At 42.8% G+C, this 20,237-nt stretch overlaps 1 protein-coding gene across 1 annotated transcript in view; it reads right to left on the bottom strand.

Annotated features, from left to right (window-relative positions):
* The window catches only part of SACS (sacsin molecular chaperone), a 66,965-nt gene that overhangs the window by 39,771 nt on the left and 6,957 nt on the right, over positions 1-20,237 (bottom strand). The window contains exon 2 of the mRNA XM_030476018.1: positions 2,506-3,067. Coding sequence (XP_030331878.1) covers positions 2,506-2,528 — 23 coding nt within the window. The 5' untranslated portion in view covers positions 2,529-3,067. The remainder of the gene's footprint in view (positions 1-2,505; positions 3,068-20,237) is intronic.

Genomic DNA, 20,237 nt, shown 5'->3' with positions numbered 1-20,237 from the left:
CAAGAGAAGCAGGAAATGCAGAAGTCAAGGGAGTTTTCTACAAAGGTTAAGGAGAGTGAGATGGGGAACAGGACATCTGTAGAGGCTACAGAGCAAATTTTTAGATGTACAACAAACTGTATGCTTATTTATTAAGCATATTTATTATATATTATGCTTATTTATTATTAGATATAATAATATATTATATTATTATAATAATATAATATGAGGGTGGTGAGGCACTGGAACAGGCTGCCCAAAGAAGTTGTGAATGCTCCATTCCTGGCAGTGTTCAAGGCCAGGTTGGATGGAGTCTTGGGCAACATGGTCTATTGTGAGGCATCCCTGCCCATGGCAGGGGGGTTGGAACTAGATGATCTTATGGTCCTTTCCAACCCAAACCATTCTATGATTCTATATGTATTCATATTTATACATACTTACGGAAAGAGTTGGTTAGATACAATATGTCTATTATGGTAATCTATGTAAAATCTCTATTTAAATATTGGTATGACTTAACTGCAAAGTTAACTAAGCCTGTGTTAACTTCTCTTCCATTAGCCTGCTTGTGCCTATCTTGAACAGATGTGGTTACACTTTAAAAAAGTTTTGCAGCAATAAAGGGTTTCACAGTCAGCGAAGACTGGATTAGCAGCTAATGGGTTGTGGTAATTAAAGCTGTAGTGTGACTGTATCCCATCTGAGCATCAGCACTGCAAGTGCAGCAGTGTACTCACTGCCTCCAATGATGGATCAGTTTAAAGCACTTCAGTACTCAAAGATTTTTTGTGGATTCATAATAACCAGATTAAAGGCAGCATGTGGTTAACACAGCCTAACATTGCAGCAAGACCCATCTCCAATGTAATCAATGAAGCCTTTTTAATTAGCTAGAAAAGCTTTATGTGTATATATATATATTTGTATTCCACCCATGTGATGTACAGAAAGAGGAAAGAAGATGGGAAGTTAAGGGAATTACACCCCTATTATCATTAATTGATAGTAGTAGCAAATACATATAATGAAAAAGTTCTAAAATTTCAGTGTCAAAACCTGGACATTTAGATAATGTCTTTATATATACTGCACAAACTCCATGAAGCTCCAACTGGGAGCAGAGTCTTGTTATTATAGACATTATAAAATAAAAAAGAAAACAAACAAAAAAAAAAAAGCATAAAAGCTTGGCTCTGCCCCAAAAAGCATCTAATTGCAGTGCTCTAAAGACATGCTGGAGGAAGGTCATACACCAAAATTTCAGAAGCAAATTAATTTGGTGCAGTATCACAAGGGCACAAGGGTCCGCTAAAGCTAAACTTCAAGTTAAGCATTTAAAGCCCTAATTTTGCACACCAATTTGAAAATTGACACTTAACTACCATTAAAATAGCTAAGTACGATATCAATGTTAAAGTTGAAGGTTGGGTAAAATATTGTAGCAAACTCTTTGAGATCTGTAATTTTTTATAATTGACTGATACTGAAATAAATAAAAATACAATGGAGATTCTGAAATACCACTACATAGTCTAATGTAAACTCAGTTTAACTGAGACTTGCATAAAACCCATAAACTGCATGGAACCAAATGAGCAAAAATCACTACATAACTGATATGACAGGATATTTATCATCTTTGATCTTGGTAGAACAAAGCCCATCATTTAATAGTATCCAAGAATGTCCATATGAAATATAGAATTTTAAAATTTTGGCAGCATGAATAATGCTCACCACAAGAAATCTGCTTTTAGCAGAACAGATTGAGCCGTTCACATGCAAAAGTCAAGTACGTGTCAAGGCAAGTCTGCTCGCCTCTCCCTGGCTACAACTCTGAAGCCTGATTTATTCAGCCCTACCTCTGTCCTTTGCACAGTCCCCAGCTTGAATATTGGCCCTGCAGCTCAATCTAGGACAATCTATATTTTCCAGCTCTTATCCTGGCAGTTCTTTAGTTTCATCTCTGGTCCCGTTTCAGTCCTTGATGGCAACCAAGGTGACCATCAGACTCGGTCTTTAGAAGAGACCTTCATATCTTACTGAATTACAGAAGAGCTTGCTGCATAGGTAATTTGTGCAATGTCTAAACCTCAGAGATTTCCAGCTGTACTATATTTATATTAGGGGGGCCTAGTTAACTAATCTAGATGAAAAAGAGAGATCCAACCCCCAAATTTACTTTCATGAATTTTTTATAAAATTACCCAGGAAGCCAGTGGACCAGACCCTGAAACAATAGGCAGCTGTTGCTAACACCTTTCTAACACAATGCAAAGCTCACCTACTTAACACACAGGAAAAAGCAGAGACTGTACATTACAGAGTTGCACATCAGTGGGGATTCTGCAGATCACAAGGCAAAAAGTAGCTACAAAAGTAGCAATTTTGTACACACGCTAGGCAAGTTTCAACTCACTCTTTAACTTACTGACCATGGGTGTTAGAGCAAGAACGTCAGCCTAACAGAAATTTCTTTCAAGAGTTTTGTTTGGTTGTTTGTATGTTTTATTTTTTTACCTGTTCTTATCCTCAGTCTCCATTGTCTGTTTTTCTTTGATATCTTCCTGATAGGAACATCAAGCAGATATTGGATTTATAAATTAGCAAATTATTTTTTAATCTTCTTTGCTTTGTGGCTCATCATCTCTTCAGTGGACACTAGGAAGCCCAAGCATGTGAAACTCAACTCAGTGTTCACTCCATCCCTGAACTACCAAAGATGTCTGAGTGCTTCACCATCTGCTACTTCAGTTTTCTTTTAAAGCCACTTGCTTAATTCTTCACAGAAATTCATTCTCTTATGATCAGGAACACACTCAAGAGGACAGGTCCCAGAAAGCAAGAAGTTCTTGTCTGGTTTCATTAACTGAATTCGGGCTATGTTCTTGTGCAATTGGTTTATATTTATCTTCTGGAAAAGGAGTGGAATTCTGGAAGCTTCTGTTTCTGCTTTGTCTTCCTTTTTTCTGGAAGCAGGCACAATTGAAATAGCATTTATGAGGGCCAAAGTCTGACTTGTCTTCTCCCTCACACCTGCTAGAAGCCACTTCTTCCACTTCTTAATATCAGCTCAGGAGTTCTGGAAGAAGAGACAGAAGAGAAAAGGGGTGGGCCATTAATACAAAGCAGAATTGAAGTGAAGGATATGGAAAAATCATTTCCTCTGAGGGCATAGTTGCAGTTACTAGTATTAAGTGAGTCATGGTGCTAATTATAACTGCCTTGTGCGTTACAGTACTTGTAAGCACATGGAGAACTGAAAAAGAGCAGTGAGGTTTCCCGCTTCTCCTCCAGTACAATGTCATACAATCAGTACAATAACGAACACATGTAGCTGTAAGTATACTGAATAAATGGGCAAGTTTTCAATTTCTTCATTTGCCCCAGTATCTGCTTAAAAAAAAAAAAAAAAAGAAAAGTCTCTAAGATGTATATTACAACCTTGACCTAAAATTATGCCATTAAATAAAATAAAAAGATGGACAGAACATTTACAGAGAAGGATTTTGCCCCTCTGTTCAAATGGCTTGCAGCTAGGGGAAGAGATTAGCTAGCTTGCAACGACTTTCCATAACGAGGATTCAAAGTCTTCCCAGCTAACCCCCACTCCCATCTATATAGGTCCTGTGCATACTTTCAGAAACTATTTCCTTCAAGCTGACACACCAGAACAGTGTATAAGTAAGACAAGGCATGTGCTGTCAAGCATCAGAAAATATTTTATTACCCAAGGAGGATATGTTTGAGAGAACTGGGAGGACAACAGTGGTATTCCATTATTGTGCAATTGTGCAAATGTAAATCCACCTCTGAGCCTCTGACAGTGCTGGCAAGTCTTTTCACAATATGCAGTTGTGTATGTCGCTCTTCAGACAGTAATGCAGAGACATTCTTTCCTGACCCAGAAAGGGAAACAACTGTGGCTAAATCGCAGAAGATGAATTAGTATACTATGTAGTATGACACTGAAATACACATGGTATGAAAGAAAGGAGGGTAGAATTTGTGGCTTGAGTATCTAAAATTTTTTTAATACTTAGGAATATACTTATTCAGGTAGTAAATGAAATATCAAAGTGTACAGACTGAAGATGAATTCTGAATGCATGTTTGCTGTGAAAAGCATCACGGAGAATTTAACTTAGCATAATGTGTTACTAAATAGCTTCAATATAAATTTTTCTTTCTACAGATGCTGAGATGTATATCTAGCATGTACATGAAAGAAAAGTTCCACACTTAAGCCATACTTAAGTAATGCAGACTTAAGTAAATAGCCATGAAAATCCAGCCTCATTTACCCAGGTATGAATGATTCCATAGAGAGTAAAACTGTTGCAGCCCTGGTGCATAATGGGTTGCAGCTGGGAGGGGAGCACCAAGGAAAGGCATTTTGGCTGCAGTGGAAAGCCAGGTTCAAGTGGGTCCTGGCACTCTGTAAAGCAGCCATAGTTGGAAGACCAGGCAAGCTTATACCATTTACCCTAAAACACCATTAGTAAAATGGCGCATGAAAAATATTTAAAGTTATTTGAGCAGCTTCAACTGTCTTGGGGAAGAAAACAGAAAAAATAGGTTTGTAATAGAAAGCTAATTATGACTTTAAGAGACCGCCTCTCCATAATTAGTGAGTGACACACTTTCTCAGACTGCATTCTATTTCTAGGTTTGGCCTTTCAAAGATTGTCCTTTATTATGTTGCTGTGGGGAAGCTTTTTAATTCATTGTGATTTTGTGCATGATTTCGCACATAGGACTGTGCATGACTTGCATACTGACAAGACTCTAGCTAAATCCATTATCTTAGTAAGTCAGTAATTGCTGTATTTCTCCCATGGCACTGAAAGCCCCTTGATATGTTACTTGCTGTTGGTACTGACACACCCTATGAAAATAAAAATATCTTCCAGGATTTTTTACAATGACACCTTGTCCAGAAAATGGATAGGTGCAAAGTACTTGAAAGCAGCCTAAAAATTATTAATTCAGTAATTAATTTGCTTATCAGAAGAACAAGTTATATCACAGCATGAAGTGACATGTCTACATTAGCAAATCATTCTGATAGTCCTCAAAGGAGCTTGGTTTTGCCAGCATGGATATGACTGACTGGTGTTTTCAGTTTGCTACCAGATAACATTACAGTCCTAGAAAGATTTTGACATGGTCATTTCTATGTTGTCTCCTATGGTAAGAAAGTGAGCCAACTTGGCTGTTGGATACCAGATACAGCCTGACCCTGGCACACTAACTTCCTGACCTTACACTTCTTCAGTGCCTGAAGCAGTCATACAGGTTACCTTATAGCTTTATATGTTATTGAGCCGCAGCATCTGAGAACATTTTGTCATTTAATTTGTTAGTATAGACATAATAAAAGATCTCTCCTTGGAAAAAAAAAAAAACAGTTACAACCATTGCCTATGCCAATTTTCTTCTGTGCGATTTATTAGTATTCAAAAGGAAACACCTTTGCTGGAGGATTTTATGTCTGTCTTTAATTGAATTTTAGTGGAGAAAGTTTGGTAGTCAATCTAGGGAAACAATCTTCAGTTCTGTGAATGCCTGTGATTAGTTGCAGGTATGATGCCACAGGCATAGCTATGCAAATACCTAATTTTGCCTGCAAATGAGGTAGATATATATATATTAAAGTTTCAGAAATTTTCTGGTGTGAAAACCATTACTGGTTATCTGACTACCTATCTGTTCACTCCTCATCCATCCTTTTAATATTGGGATCAGCCTACACTTCACATTCTACTAAATACAGCCTAAACTACACATACCTTGACTTTCTTTCCTCAACAATAACAACTAAATAAAAACTGTTAACACTCCATCCAGCAGCCTGGGAAGCATGCAAGAACCATCAGAATTACTGAACACAATCTAAAGTTTAGAGGAGAAAATTTGTGAACAAAGCACAGAAGTAGCTAATCCTCAAATTATGTTTTACACAGTTTAAAGCACAATTTGATCACAAAACCATTATTGCTTATGCTGACTTCTGTTGGAATAAGAAAGACTGCAACAACAGAAGGTACATAGCTTCAAGCAGGAGAGCAGTTGTGAGCAGCACAGCACAAGAGCTGTGCTGACCAGAGCTGCAGCATGGCTGGTCACTAGTGGGATGTGCACAGGCAAAGATACCCTGTCCATCCGTTGCCTTCATGGGTACCTTGCTTGTATCTAGCATTTGTCTTCAAGGTTCAAGGACACATCATGGCACAATCACCTTAAGCTAATCATAGCTCCTTTCAGTATCACAGCTGCAAACAGTCCATATGTAAACAGAATGGAAGAAAAGCACTTTTTTGGGGTTAGGACATTTCACTCTCTCCACACAATGCTTTCTTAGTAGGCTATAAATTGAATGATAATCTGCAACTCCTATCTTATGCATATGACATAATTTTGGTTTTGCCAATAATAGTTTTACCAGCAAATACAGGCAGATGTGCTTTGTGGCACAAATAGAAAACTTGCATTCTTCTAAACCTGTTAGCATGAGAGAAACATCCCCTTAAAAGGGAAAAAGTAAGGATATCTGGCAAAACTGAAGGCTGGCAATTGAGCGCCAAGAGAGGCAGAACACGCCGGAAACCCAATATGCCTGCGGTGTACTCGCTGACCTCAAGTAGTATGGGTCATCTCAGGACTAATTTGTAATCTCCTGTATACCATTACAAACACAAAATTGCTCAACTGTTTAATTAAATTCTGCTTTCTCCTGGATTTATGAGGCAGGAGCATACGGCAGGTTTAATTCTCGTAATTACAATCCCATACTGCACAATAGCTGCAGTAGGTCTGAATGACCCTAGACCACACTCACTACGAATATAACAAGAACTGGTGCACAGTCCAGAGGAAGCTAAACCTTGAAAAAAAGACCATCCAAGTATCCAGATATTGGGAAGACAATCACCTTGTAAGCACGAATTGTTCTTGTCAATGCACAAGTATGCTAGCTGGGTTCAAAATGCATTTGTATCAAAGGTTAAATTAAATTCAAGGCTATCACACAACTGCAGGTACCACATGTGTACAGAGTCGTTTCTCAAAGATAGCTGTTCTGCAGAAATTTGAGATGGACCTGACACAGTGTAATATAACAATATGCCCGCAAGCAAGAAATGCTGGAAGTAGATCTGTCCTTAATATGTTTATGGCCTAGGCAGTTTTAATGTAGCAAATTCAACTGAAACAAGTAGTCCAGGCCATCAGCAAATGTAAATCAGTGCCATCAACAAAGTATATGGCTCTGCATTTATACTGTTAAGCATTTCATGAGCTTTCATGCTTTATTACGTAATATTTTAAGATTACAAGTAAACTAAAAGCTTTCAAAAATTCCAACACTATTCCAATACTATTTATACTATTGTTAGTATTAATACTATGAATACTACATTATTAATGCTATTAAGATTATAATGAATAAAAATGCTGCACTCTTGTTGGTTTTTATATAGAGGACAGACTGATAGTAGCTGTACAAAAGTGATTCTTTTTTCTAGAGCATGATGATTTTGATGCATTGATAAAACAGGTCAAATATATGTACGGGGTAAAAATATTCAACAGATGAAAAACCGGGCAAATTTTGTAGTCACAGGGGTTTTTAGACCAAATGTTGTTTGTGCCTACTCCCTTCCAAGGCCACACTAGCAATAGAAAGAGTAATTATCACTCTTAGATCCCATCAAGTAGCAGAATCACTGAACAGCAACTCCATAATTGCCATAGGTTCCTAGAATAGCAGGAATTTTCATGCACAAAGAAAATTCCCAGCTAGGCCTGAGTTGATGACTATATGCCACATGGCGAGTGAAGGGGGCAAAACCAACAGAAGACTCTGCCCAGCCAATCACAAATCTGGGAGTGTATTTAACCTTGACTACATGAACCAGGTGCCCAAACAGGTATTTGAGAAAAGCCTGATTTATGAATGTGTTCAAAGAATTAATTGCAACTGCTTTTCATTTAGGCAATTTTAACATCTACTGAAACCATGAGACTTAGAAGAGAAAAAAACTGCACCAGCAAGAATGTTGTTGAGAGCACAGACACACTGCTCATCAAAACACACACCGGGGTCCTTGGCAAGTTCAAAGCAACATTAAGGTCTGTTATCTGCAGCAAGGTTATGTAGTTCCCTCAAGCTGAGTGAACACCCTCTCCTGCTCTTTGCCTCACAACTGTCAGTGGTGATCACCACTATCAGTGGTGATCTGACAGTCATTGAAATTCATTCCTTGTGAAAACTTTATTGTTAGAAGAGAGATGACAGCCTCCAGCAGCAGACAGTGAAGTTAGGCCATAACCTTAAGTAGTAGATTCGGTATGGATACATCTGTAGCATATCATATCATGTCCATCATATTTGAAAAATCCTGGCAGTCAGGTGAAGTTCCCGATGACTGGAAGAAGGGTAATATAACCCCATTTTCAAGAAGGGGAAGGTGGAAGACCCAGGGAACTACAGACCAGTCAGCCTCACCTCTGTGCCTGGCAAAATCTTGGAGCAGATTCTCCCGGAAAGCATGCTAAAGCACATGAAAAACAACGAGGTGGTTGGTGACAGCCAACATGGCTTCACTAAGGGGAAATCCTGCCTGACCAATTTGGTGGCCTTCTATGATGGAGCCACGGAACTGATGGACAGGGGCAGAGCAGTTGACGTCATCTACCTGGACTTGTGCAAAGCGTTCGACACTGTCCCACACGACATCCTTGTCTCTAAATTGGAGAGACATCAATTTGATGGATGGATCACTCGGTGGATAAAGAGCTGGCTCAATGGCCACACGCAAAGAGTTTTGGTAAGCGGCTTGATGTCCAGTTGGAAACCTGTAACGAGTGGTGTCCTTCAGGGATCGGTGTTGGGACCGGTCCTGTTCAACATCTTTGTCGGTGACATAGACAGTGGGATTGAGTGCGCCCTCAGCAAGTTTGTGATGACACCAAGCTGTGTGGTTTGGTTGATACGCTGGAGGGAAGGGATGCCATCCAGAGGGACCTTGACATGCTTGTGAGGTGGGCCGATGCCAACCTTATGAAGTTTAACCAAGCCAAGTGCAAGGTCCTACACCTGGGTCAGGGCAATCCCAGGCACAGCTACAGGTTGGGCAGAGAAGAGATTCAGAGCAGCCCTGCAGAAAAGGACTTGGGGGTGTTGGTTGACGAGAAGCTAAACATGAGCCAGCAGTGTGCGCTTGCAGCCCAGAAAGCCAACCGTATCCTGGGCTGCATCAAAAGAAGCGTGACCAGCAGGTCAAAGGAGGTGATCCTGCCCCTCTACTCTGCGCTCGTGAGACCTCACTTGGAGTACTGTGTTCAGTTCTGGTGTCCTCAACATAAAAAGCACATGGAGCTGTTGGAGCAAGTCCGGAGGAGGGCCACGAGGATGATAAGAGGGCTGGAGCACCTCCCGTATGAAGACAGGCTGAGAAAGTTGGGGCTGTTCAGCCTGGAGAAGAGAAGGCTGCATGGAGACCTCATAGCAGCCTTCCAGTATCTGAAGGGGGCCTACAAAGATGCTGGGGAAGGACTCTTCCTTAAGGACTGTAGTGGTAGGACAAGGGGTAATGGCTTCAAACTTACACAGGGGAAGTTTAGATTAGATATAAGGAAGAAGTTCTTTACAGTGAGGGTGGTGAGGCACTGGAATGGGTTGCCCAGGGAGGTTGTGGATGTTCCATCCCTGGCGGTGTTCAAGGCCAGGTTGGACAGAGCCTTGGACCACATGGTTTAGGGCAAGGTGTCTCTGCCTATGGCAGGGGGGTTGGAACAAGATGATCTTAAGGTCCTTTCCAACCCTTACTATTCTATGATTCTATGATATACTGCAAAACAGTTCAGAGTTACCTGAGCAAATGGAGCAGCTGCTAGCTCCAAGACCAGAAGCAGTGGAGCAGTAACGATCCAGTGCTGCAGTAAGCAGAGCTAACAGCCCTGTAGTTCTCCAGGATGGATACATCAGCTAAGATGACTGCTACCCTAAGCCATGGAGTGGAGGAAATTTGTCTCAGGGCCACAAAAAAGTACAATACTTACTGTCGAGAATAAGACTAAGTTAATTGAAACACACATACAGAAAAAATAGGTCCTGTGCCAACCTCATCTGTTTCTTTCTCAAGGGAACAAAGGAAATGCAGTTCCCAACAAGTAAATGTGCTGAACACAAGATTTGCAATACTTTTTTTATGGAAAAGGTGACTCAGGAAGTATGACTACATGCAACAGTATGAAAGCTCTAAAAATTCTTTGTAATAATATGACTAATCAACAGTTTGATTCTGTGGTTTTCAAATGATCTTACACTGGGATGATTTGATCTTAACCATCTGGGGCTGCATGGTTGAATTATGGGTGAAGAATCCTTTCATCAAATTCTGATGAAGTAACCTAATAGATAACCAATGAAAGTAATTTCTCACCAATACACAGCAGCTGCAGAAAAAGGCTTAAAAAACCACACCCAAAACTGAGAGAAAGAGCTATGTGGTGAAAACCTCACTGCTGTTCTCCAGAAACTCAGAGATTTTAAGACCTCTCCTGGGAAACTGGAAGCAGTGGGTGCCACACAAAAGAACAAGCAGAAGAACCATTTGTGCTTAGAGTTAGTTCTGAACCATTTAATAGGTTTTCCAATGAAATGGGAAACTAAAGCTGTCTGTGAACCATAATACAGAAACATAAGAAGCTCTGCAGTCACAAACATATGAACCATGGGGCAATTAAGCAGAGAAAAAAACAGCAGGAATATGGGTTATGACTTGACTGCACAATACGATGGCATTTAGAGATCAATTGATAAGCTCTACTATCTCTAAAGAAGGGTACGCTAAGTCTGAGCTGAACGCTAACACAGCTGTATAATTTCTAGTACCTGAGCTAGTCTGGACCATCCACCATAGCAGTGCACTGTTCTATACAGACTTGCCAATACAGAGTCTGTGAATTATCTAACAGTGGGATGTCAGCCACATGAGAAACCAGAGGAAGGACAGGATTGGAAATTAGCCCCTGTACAGAAAATACTAACATTTCAGAATAATTATGCCAGCAGTAGTTTTCGTTGAAGTCAGACTCTGCAAGTGATACAGGGCTGGAAGGAAAAGTAGTTAGTCAAGTGTTCTGAAAACATGATTCTCAACGGGGCAGTGAGTACTTTTACAGATTTCCTTCCCTTTGTTTTTGTTTTAATAATATTTTTTCAGATTGCTAAAATGATGCTTTTAGCTACAAAAATATCTTCCTTGAGCATTTTTCTACAAGAGTAGCCTGGAAAACTCACACCTTGGTTTCACACCTTGATTTTTGTTTTGCAACATTATTAGCGGCTGAAATACAAGGAAAACCAAATACCTCTCATGGTTACCTGAAGGCCCTTTACATCACTGTACACAGAAGACCATTATAACAGATACATGAGGTCAAAAAGTGGACCAGAAATGCACTTTGCAGAAATGCGCTTAAGATGAAACAGTAAATGAACTTCTTTTAAAGATGAACTGAGGAAGAATACTTATTCACCATAATGTCAGTTATGCCCTAAATTATGAATATCTAATCTTGGTATCTGAATTTTTTATCTGTTTTGCCTCCTACCTTGTAAACTACTAACAGACAGTTCAGTCTTAAGTATACTATATCAGAATACAACTTGTGTTATTTGTTTCAGATGATCACAAATAATGAAGTATTTGTCTATGTTCAAATGTCTAAAGCAGAAAAAAAGTTTACTTAGGAAAATTTCTTACCTATAAGTAAATTAAACTCCAAATGATTATCGTAACTAATACATATATGTGGAAAGTTTTCCTTTCACACTATATGTTTAAAATAATTGTTCTTTTATCTTCTGTAGCGGTTTAACCCCAGCTGGCAACTAAGTACCACACAGCCACTTGCTCACTCCTCTCCCCCCCCGCCCTAGTGAAATTGAGAGGAAAACTGGAAAAAGGAAAAACCCATGGGTTGAGATAAGAACAGCTTAATAACTGAAATAAGGTAAAATATAATAATATTAAGTCTAATGAAAAGGGAGATCACCAAAAAAAAAAAAAAGGGAAGCTAAAAATAAGTAAAATTCAACAAAAAAAAAACCCCACGAGTGATGCACAATACAATTGCTCATCTCCCACTGACCAGTGCCGAGCCCGTCCCCAAGCAGTGATCAGCCCCCTCTGGCCAACTTTCCCACTTGTTTATATACTGAGCATGACATTCTGTGATATGGAATATCCCTCTGGTTTGGTTCAGGTGTCCTGTCTGTGTCCCATCCCAACTTCTTGTGCTCCTCCAGCCTTTTCACTGGCAGGGAATGAGAAGCTGAAAAGTCCTTGACTTAGAGTAAGTGCTACTTAGCAACAACTAAAACATCAGTGTGTTATCAACATTATTTTCATACTAAATCCAAAACACAGCACTGTACCAGATACTGGGAAGAAAATTAACTCTACCCCAGCAGAAACCAGGACACCTCCAAGTGAAGGGGTTAGCCATATTCAAATTTTCCTACCAATCTTATATCAACATTTAAATTAAAAGCAGATCTTTTAAAAAAATGGGTTCAGATCTTTAAAAAAAGTGTCTTTAATCAGGAAAATGAATTGGTGTTTGGTTTAGGCATTACCATTCCCGGAACACTGAGTAATCTCAGCTTCTAATTATAGCTGAAGTCTCACTACCTTCTCTGACCCAGCATCTTCCTCTTTGATCACCTTGCAGCACAGATGGCCGGGCAGGATAGATGTTATCCTGCTGTTAGGAGCAGTTGGACTTTCTATCTTCTAAGGACAATTCGGGGTCTTTTTCATTATTATTCTTATGATTGCAATGAAGATTGGAAAGGACTGCTTATCACAGTAGTTTAAACGTCCTGAGAAGCAAAGATGTTTCAAATGCTGAATTATTTTTTTTCTTTCATTAAAATTGAGTATTTATTACTATCTGGAGGTTCCCGCTTTTGCTTACAGGTATTTGGACTCAGGCAGGATTGATAGCCACAAAACACTGTATCAGATATACATAAATGTGATTGATTTATTTATTGTATGAATTCATTTTGCAGTATCTCCTTCTTTAAGGTTTGAGGTAGATTGAAATTCTCAGACCTACAACTCGGAAATCTGCATTTGGCCGACAAAAGCCTGACGAGAGAATTTCAAGTCTAGCTACAGAATATTCCCAACACTTTCATGGAGGAGAAGATATTAACAGCTCCCAAAGGAGCATTCAAGAAGCCAAGCCTTCTCCCAATATTTATCCTGTCCAAAATTACTATTGCAAAGAACCTTTTTTATGTTAAATTACTGGAAAGCTTACAATGAGATAATCTTGATAACATCATGAGCCTGCCAAGTCATTCTCTCCTTCAGGAGGCATGAGGTATGCAGACAGCTGTGGTTTGAGGTATCTCCAGGTGAGGCAAGTGTCTGCTGCTGATAGAACTGCATCTGATGAAACCGAGCTCTGATTCATCATGTCAGGGACATTCACAGCAGTTTTGAACTGCAGACTATGTGTGGTGTACCACTTCACCAAAGGATGCAGCTCCTACTCTGCAACAGCTTCCAAATGATTTCTGGGCACAACTGGAGATATGGCTTTTTACTTAGAAAGCCTCATGCACAACCTGTAACAGAGGTAATGAAACAGAGGCAGGGAACATTTTCATTTATTTTTAGCTTTCAATATGGGGACCAAGATTACATGGCTAGTAGAAAAAATATGCAGAAACTGAGATTCCGTAACTGAGGTAGGAGTTACCTCACTCTAGTTGAAAGAAACCGGATTATTGCTGTCCAAGAACTCTGGAACACAAAATTGCAGCCTTAGTAGGAAATATTTTTAATAAGTCAAAGAGAGGTTAGTACTATATGACTGGAAAAAAAATGCGATCTGGGCAACTACAGATCCTTTATGCAACATCAATAGTGTGCAAAGCTTTAGAAAGGACAGACTAATTAAAGACATCAAAGCAAATGCAAAATAAGTTAAAATACAACAAAATATGAGTCAACTTAATATCTTCGATTTAAAAATTATTTTCCAGAGAAAAGAAATGGCATAAATCTCATCTCCTGAAGTTTAGAAACACTGACCACAATGAAAACTATCAGTTAAGCAGGAAAAGATGGAAATTATTACAGTGAATGTAGATACAGAACCAGCTGTATGGCAGATGATAATAAGAAGCTAATGAGAGTTCCCCAAAGACATGACTTGAAACCACAGGGATGGCCAAGGAAATCAACAGCCTGTCCTCTAAGCGAAGACTAAAAGAAACTAGCCTCCTTAGCCTGGGAGAATGAAAGAAAAAGACCCCGAAGGTGAGATTATTATTTATAAATCTGTGAGACAAATGAGCACAGGAAAAGAGGAAGTCCTATTTAACCTATTAGATCCTGAGGGCACAAAAATACATAGCTTTAAATTATCCCAGAATAAATTGAGCCTAGAGTGGGGAAAAATTAATTATAAAAGCAGTGAGGTTCTCAGGCAGCCCTCCAAAAGGAGATGCAAGCAGAGAAAAGTGTCAGCTTTGGAGACTGATAAGCCTTCTTCCAGTAAAGGCTTTAAAGCCTATGACAGCAGAGCACTGCTCTCTTCCAGCACGTGTTTTCCAACCCTACAGGGAATTTCAGTGTTGACGTTTGCTTGCACCCAGGCATACCACAAGACTGCCCAATACTCTGATTTAGAGCAGGGAGCAAAATATTTTGTAATAGCTGTTTGTATGGTATAGTTAGGTAATAGTATCAAATTGATTATAAAGGTATTCAATCTGCAACTATTAGAAGGAATCAGGAAGCAGCCTGAAGATACATAGCAGCCGCCTGAAGAAAAAGACCAGACCTGTGAAGAGAGAAGAAGTATGACTTTGGACCAGACTGGTCCTGACCCATGGAAAAGTGTATATAGACTCCAGTGGCACTTGGGGAAGACAGAAGAAGCCCTCCAGTTCCAGCTTTGATCTTTGAAGAGCTCTCGAGTTCAGCTGTTTCATGGAATCATAGAATCATAGAATAGTGAGGGTTGGAAAGGACCTTAAGATCATCTTGTTCCAACCCCCCTGCCATGGGCAGGGACACCTTGCCCTAAACCATGTGGTCCAAGGCTCTGTGCAACCTGGCCTTGAACACCGCCAGGGATGGAGCATCCACAACCTCCCTGGGCAACCCATTCCAGTGCTTCACCACCCTCACTGTAAAGAACTTCTTCCTTATATCTAATCTAAACTTCCCCTGTGTAAGTTTGAAGCCATTACCCCTTGTCCTACCACTACAGTCCCTAAGGAAGAGTCCTTCCCCAGCATCCTTGTAGGCCCCCTTCAGATACTGGAAGGCTGCTATGAGGTCTCCATGCAGCCTTCTCTTCTCCAGGCTGAACAGCCCCAACTCTCTCAGCCTGTCTTCATACGGGAGGTGCTCCAGCCCTCTTATCATCCTCGTGGCCCTCCTCTGGACTCGCTCCAACAGCTCCATGTGCTTTTTATGTTGAGGACACCAGAACTGAACACAGTACTCCAAGTGAGGTCTCACGAGAGCAGAGTAGAGGGGCAGGACCACCTCCTTCGACCTGCTGGTCATGCTTCTTTTGATGCAGCCCAGGATACGGTTGGCTTTCTGGGCTGCAAGCGCACACTGAAGCCGGCTCATGTTTAGCTTCTCGTCAACCAACACCCCCAAGTCCTTTTCTGCAGGGCTGCTCTGAATCTCTTCTCTGCCCAACCTGTAGCTGTGCCTGGGATTGCCCTGACCCAGGTGTAGGACCTTGCACTTGGCTTGGTTAAACTTCATAAGGTTGGCATCGGCCCACCTCACAAGCGTGTCAAGGTCCCTCTGGATGGCATCCCTTCCCTCCAGCGTATCAACCAAACCACACAGCTTGGTGTCGTCGGCAAACTTGCTGAGGGCGCACTCAATCCCACTGTCCATGTCGCCGACAAAGATGTTGAAAAGGACCGGTCCCAACACCGACCCCTGAGGGACACCACTCGTTACAGGCTTCCAACTGGACATCGAGCCATTTACCACAACTCTTTGCGTGCGGCCATCGAGCCAGTTTTTTATCCACCAAGTGGTCCATCTACCAAATTGATTATCTCTCCAATTTAGAGACAAGGATGTCGTGCGGGACAGTGTCGAACGCTTTGCACAAGTCCAGGTAGATGATGTCAACTGCTCTGCCCCTGTCCATCACTTCTGTGGCTCCATCACAAAAGGCCACCAAATTGGTCAGGCAGGATTTCCCCTTAGTGAAGCCATGTTGGCTGTCACCAACCACCTCATTGTTTTTCATGTGCCTTAGCATGTTTTCCAGGAGAAACTGTTCCAAGATTTTGCCAGGCACAGAGGTGAGACTGACTGGTCTGTAGTTCCCTGGGTCTTCCATCTTCCCCTTCTTGAAAATGGGGGTTATATTACCCTTCTTCCAGTCATCGGGAACTTCACCTGACTGCCAGGATTTTTCAAATATGATGGACAGTGGTTTAGCAACTTCATTCGGCAGCTCCTTCAGGACCAGTGGATGGATTTCATCAGGTCCCATGGACTTGTGCACATTCAGGTTCTTCAGATGGTCTTGAACCTGATCCTCTCCTACAGTGGGCCTAAGGTCTTCATTTTCACAGTCCCTGCATTTGCTTTCCAAGACTTTCATGGTGTGGTCAGAGCATTTGCTGGTGAAGACTGAGGCAAAGAAGTCATTAAAAACCTCAGCCTTCTCCAAATCCATGGTAGCCAGTTCTCCTGATAGCTTCCGGAGAGGGCCCACATTGTCCCTAGTCTGTCTTTTATTTGCTACGTATCTATAGAATCCTTTCCTGTTATCTTTTACATCCATTGCCAAACTTAATTCTAGCTGGGCCTTAGCTTTCCTAACCTGGTCCCTAGCTTCCCAGGCAATGCTCCTATATTCTTCCCAGGCCACCTGTCCTCACTTCCACCTTCTATAAGCTTTTTTCCCTCTAAGTTTCCTCAGCAGCTCCTTGTCCATCCATGGAGGTCTCCTGGCCCTCCTGCTGCACTTTCTTCTGGTCGGGATGCGACACTCTTGAGCACCTAGCAGGTGATCCTTGAATATCGACCAGCAGTCTTGGGCCTCCCTGCCCTCTAGGACTGTATCCCATGGAACCTTACTAAGGAGGTTCCTGAAGAGGCCAAAGTCTGCTTTCTTGAAGTCCAGGGCAGTGAGCTTGCTGCATGCTCTTCTCACTGTCCTGAGGATCTCAAACTCAACCATCTCGTGATCACTAGAGCCAAGGCTGCCCTGGAGTGTCACACTTCCAACCAGTCCCTCCCCGTTGGTGAGCACGAGGTCAAGCATGGCACCTCTCCTTGTCGGCTCCTCTATTGCTTGAAAGAGGAAGTTGTCTTCCACACAATCGAGGAACCTCCTGGATTGCTTGTGCCGGGCCGTACCGTCCCTCCAACAGATGTCAGGATGGTTGAAGTCCCCCATGAGGACAAGGGCCTGCGAGCGTGAGGCTGCTCCTATCTGTCTGTAGAGCGCTTCACCCACAGAGTCCTCTTGATCAGGTGGCCTGTAGCAGATCCCCACCGTAATGTCCCCCATTGCTGTTTTCCCTTTGATCCTGACCCACAAACACTCTGTTACCTCATCACCCGTCCCCAGACAGAGTTCCATACTCTCTAGCCTATCACTGACATAGATAGCAACGCCCCCTCCCCGTCTGCCTGGCCTGTCTTTTCTAAACAGCCTGTAACCTTCCATTCCAACACTCCAGTCACAGGAGCCATCCCACCATGTTTCTGTGATACCAATGACATCATATTCCCGTAGCCTTGCACACATCTCTAATTCCTCTTGCTTGTTTCCCCATACCATAGGCATTTGTATAGAGGCACCTTAGCCGAGCTCCAAATGCAGCCGACTCAATGACTGGGGCAGCTGGAACATCTCTACATCGCTCCAAGCACTTATTATAGGTGCTGGCAACTGACCAGGAGTGTTGGGATGGATCAATGCTCCCCTCCCCCAACATATCTAGTTTAAAGCTTTCTTGACCAGCCTGGCAAGCCTCCTACCAAAGCAGCTCTTCCCCTTCTTTGTCAGACCAGCTCCACCAGCCTCCAGCAGACCTGGCCTCCCAAATGGAGCCCCACGGTCTAAATAGCCAAACCCCTGACTACGGCACCACCATTCTAACCATTTATTAACCTGCCAAACGCGCCTAGCTTTTTTAAGGTCCTCCCCTTTGTCCTGGAGAATCGATGAAAAAACTATCTGAGCTCCAGAGCCCCTAACCACCTCTCCCAGGGCTCTGTAGTCCTTCTTAATGTTCTCCAGGCTACTGCTATCTATATCTCTAGCACCCACATGGACCACTAGGAGGGGGTAATAGTCAGCAGGACTTACTAGAGCAGGCAGCCTCTCAGCAACACCCCTGATCCGAGCCCCCGGCAGGCAACACACCTCCCTCGAGACTGGATCAGGTCGGCAGATGAGTGCCTCTGTGCCTTTCAAAGTAGAGTCCCCTACTACTATGACCCTCTGCTTTTTCCTGGAGGCACCAGCAGTGATCCTCTTTACTGGTGCATCAGCAGGATGCTCATTAGGTGTGGTGGGTGCTTTCTCGTTAGCCTCCTGCAGAACTGCGAAGCGGTTCTGGGTGGGGACATCAGATTTAGGAGGAAGCCCCTTGTCGTTAATTGTCCTCTTCCTCCTTTTTTTGTTAGTTTTTCTCTTAACTAATTCCCAGCTTCCTGGGTTGCTGCCCTCCTTCTTTCCTATGTGAGCAATGCTGGACGTTTGCAGCCCCTGCATGGTTTGGGCCTGGAGCAGGCAGCCCAGCTTCCTCTCAGCTTCCCTGGCATCTTTTAGCTCTCCAACAGCCTCCCGCAGCTCAGCCCCTGCTGCAGGAGGACCTCCACCAGGGCGCACCGAGTGCAGCCCTGTCCATTGTGCACCCTCGCCTCAAGAGACCAGTCGAGGCACTTTCTACAGTCCGAGGTCTGCGCCACAGCCTCCCCTCTCATCGGCTCTGTCTGGGTGCCTACGCTGGCCACCGCCGGGGCAGAGCTCCCAGAGCGGGCCTTGGTCCTGAGGCGAGTGCTCACCGTCCCGCTCGCTGCCCGCGCAAGCTGCCGCGCCACGCCCTGGCTGCCGCGCCGCGCTCCTGGTCGCTCGCGCTCCCTGGGATGGGTTTTTCCCCACTGAGGGCTGGTGCCGCCACTCCTGGCGCCGCCCCCTGTGAGTCAGCTGCTCGCGTGAGCTGAGCTGCCGGCTCCTGGGCAAGTCCTGTTGAGGTCGCTCTTGCTGCTCCGAACTGAGGCTCCGGGACGCTGTGCTTCCCCTCGCTCCGGTGTTAAAGGCGTCCTCTCTGGAGATACTCACCTCAGCAATTCAGGTACCCACCTCGGCAGCCTCAGGGACTAAACCATCAAAGATTGTGGCCATCAGGGTCAACGAGGCAACATCAGATTTATAGCATCTTATACCTAGGGCTTGACTGGCATGTGTGAGTAATATTTAAGGTTTAGTTGTTACAGCACGTGAGTAAAAAACATCTTGCTCTAAGTGTGGAGACCTGCCTCTCCTTACAGCAGTTCTCAATCGCCTAATAGAGACAGTCGCAACACCCCATAATCGTAGTCCAAGAAACAGAACCTGTAGTACCTGTTAGCAGGACATGGTGTTGCCATAACACTGAAGTAGCGGAAAGATTGTGCAATTTCAATATTTCATTACCAAACTAGAGTTCTTTAAGATATTTTTGGAAGGCAGGGAGGAGAAAAATGCAACTACAACTGCCTTCCTTACCATTAGCACCAGCTGGTCCCCAGTCTAAATAGAATAGACTATTGCAGTTGGAAGGGACAAACAATAATCATCTAGTCCAACTGCCTGACCAATTCAGGGCTGACCAAAAGTTAAAGCATGTTATTAAGGGCATTGTCCAAATGCCTCTGAAGCACTGACAGGCTTGGGACATTGACCACCTCTCTAGGAAGCCTGTTCCAGTGTTTGACCACCCGCTCAGTAAAGAAATGTTTCCTAACATCCAATCTGAACCTCCCCTGGTGCAGCTTTGAACCTTTCTCACACGTCGTGTTACTGAATACCAGGGAGAAGAACTCGGCACCTCCCTCTCCACCTCCTCTCCTCAGGAAGCTGTAGAGAGCAATGAAGTTGCTCCTCAGCCTCCTTTTCTCCAAACTAGACAAACCCAAAGTCCTCAGCCACTCTTCACAGAACATTCCTTCCTGCAG

Source organism: Strigops habroptila, chromosome 2 (assembly GCF_004027225.2).
Source record: "Strigops habroptila isolate Jane chromosome 2, bStrHab1.2.pri, whole genome shotgun sequence".
Lineage (NCBI taxonomy): Eukaryota > Metazoa > Chordata > Aves > Psittaciformes > Psittacidae > Strigops > Strigops habroptila.
The sequence above is the reverse complement of the archived record's forward strand: the minus strand, read 5'-3'. Positions and strand labels throughout refer to the sequence as shown.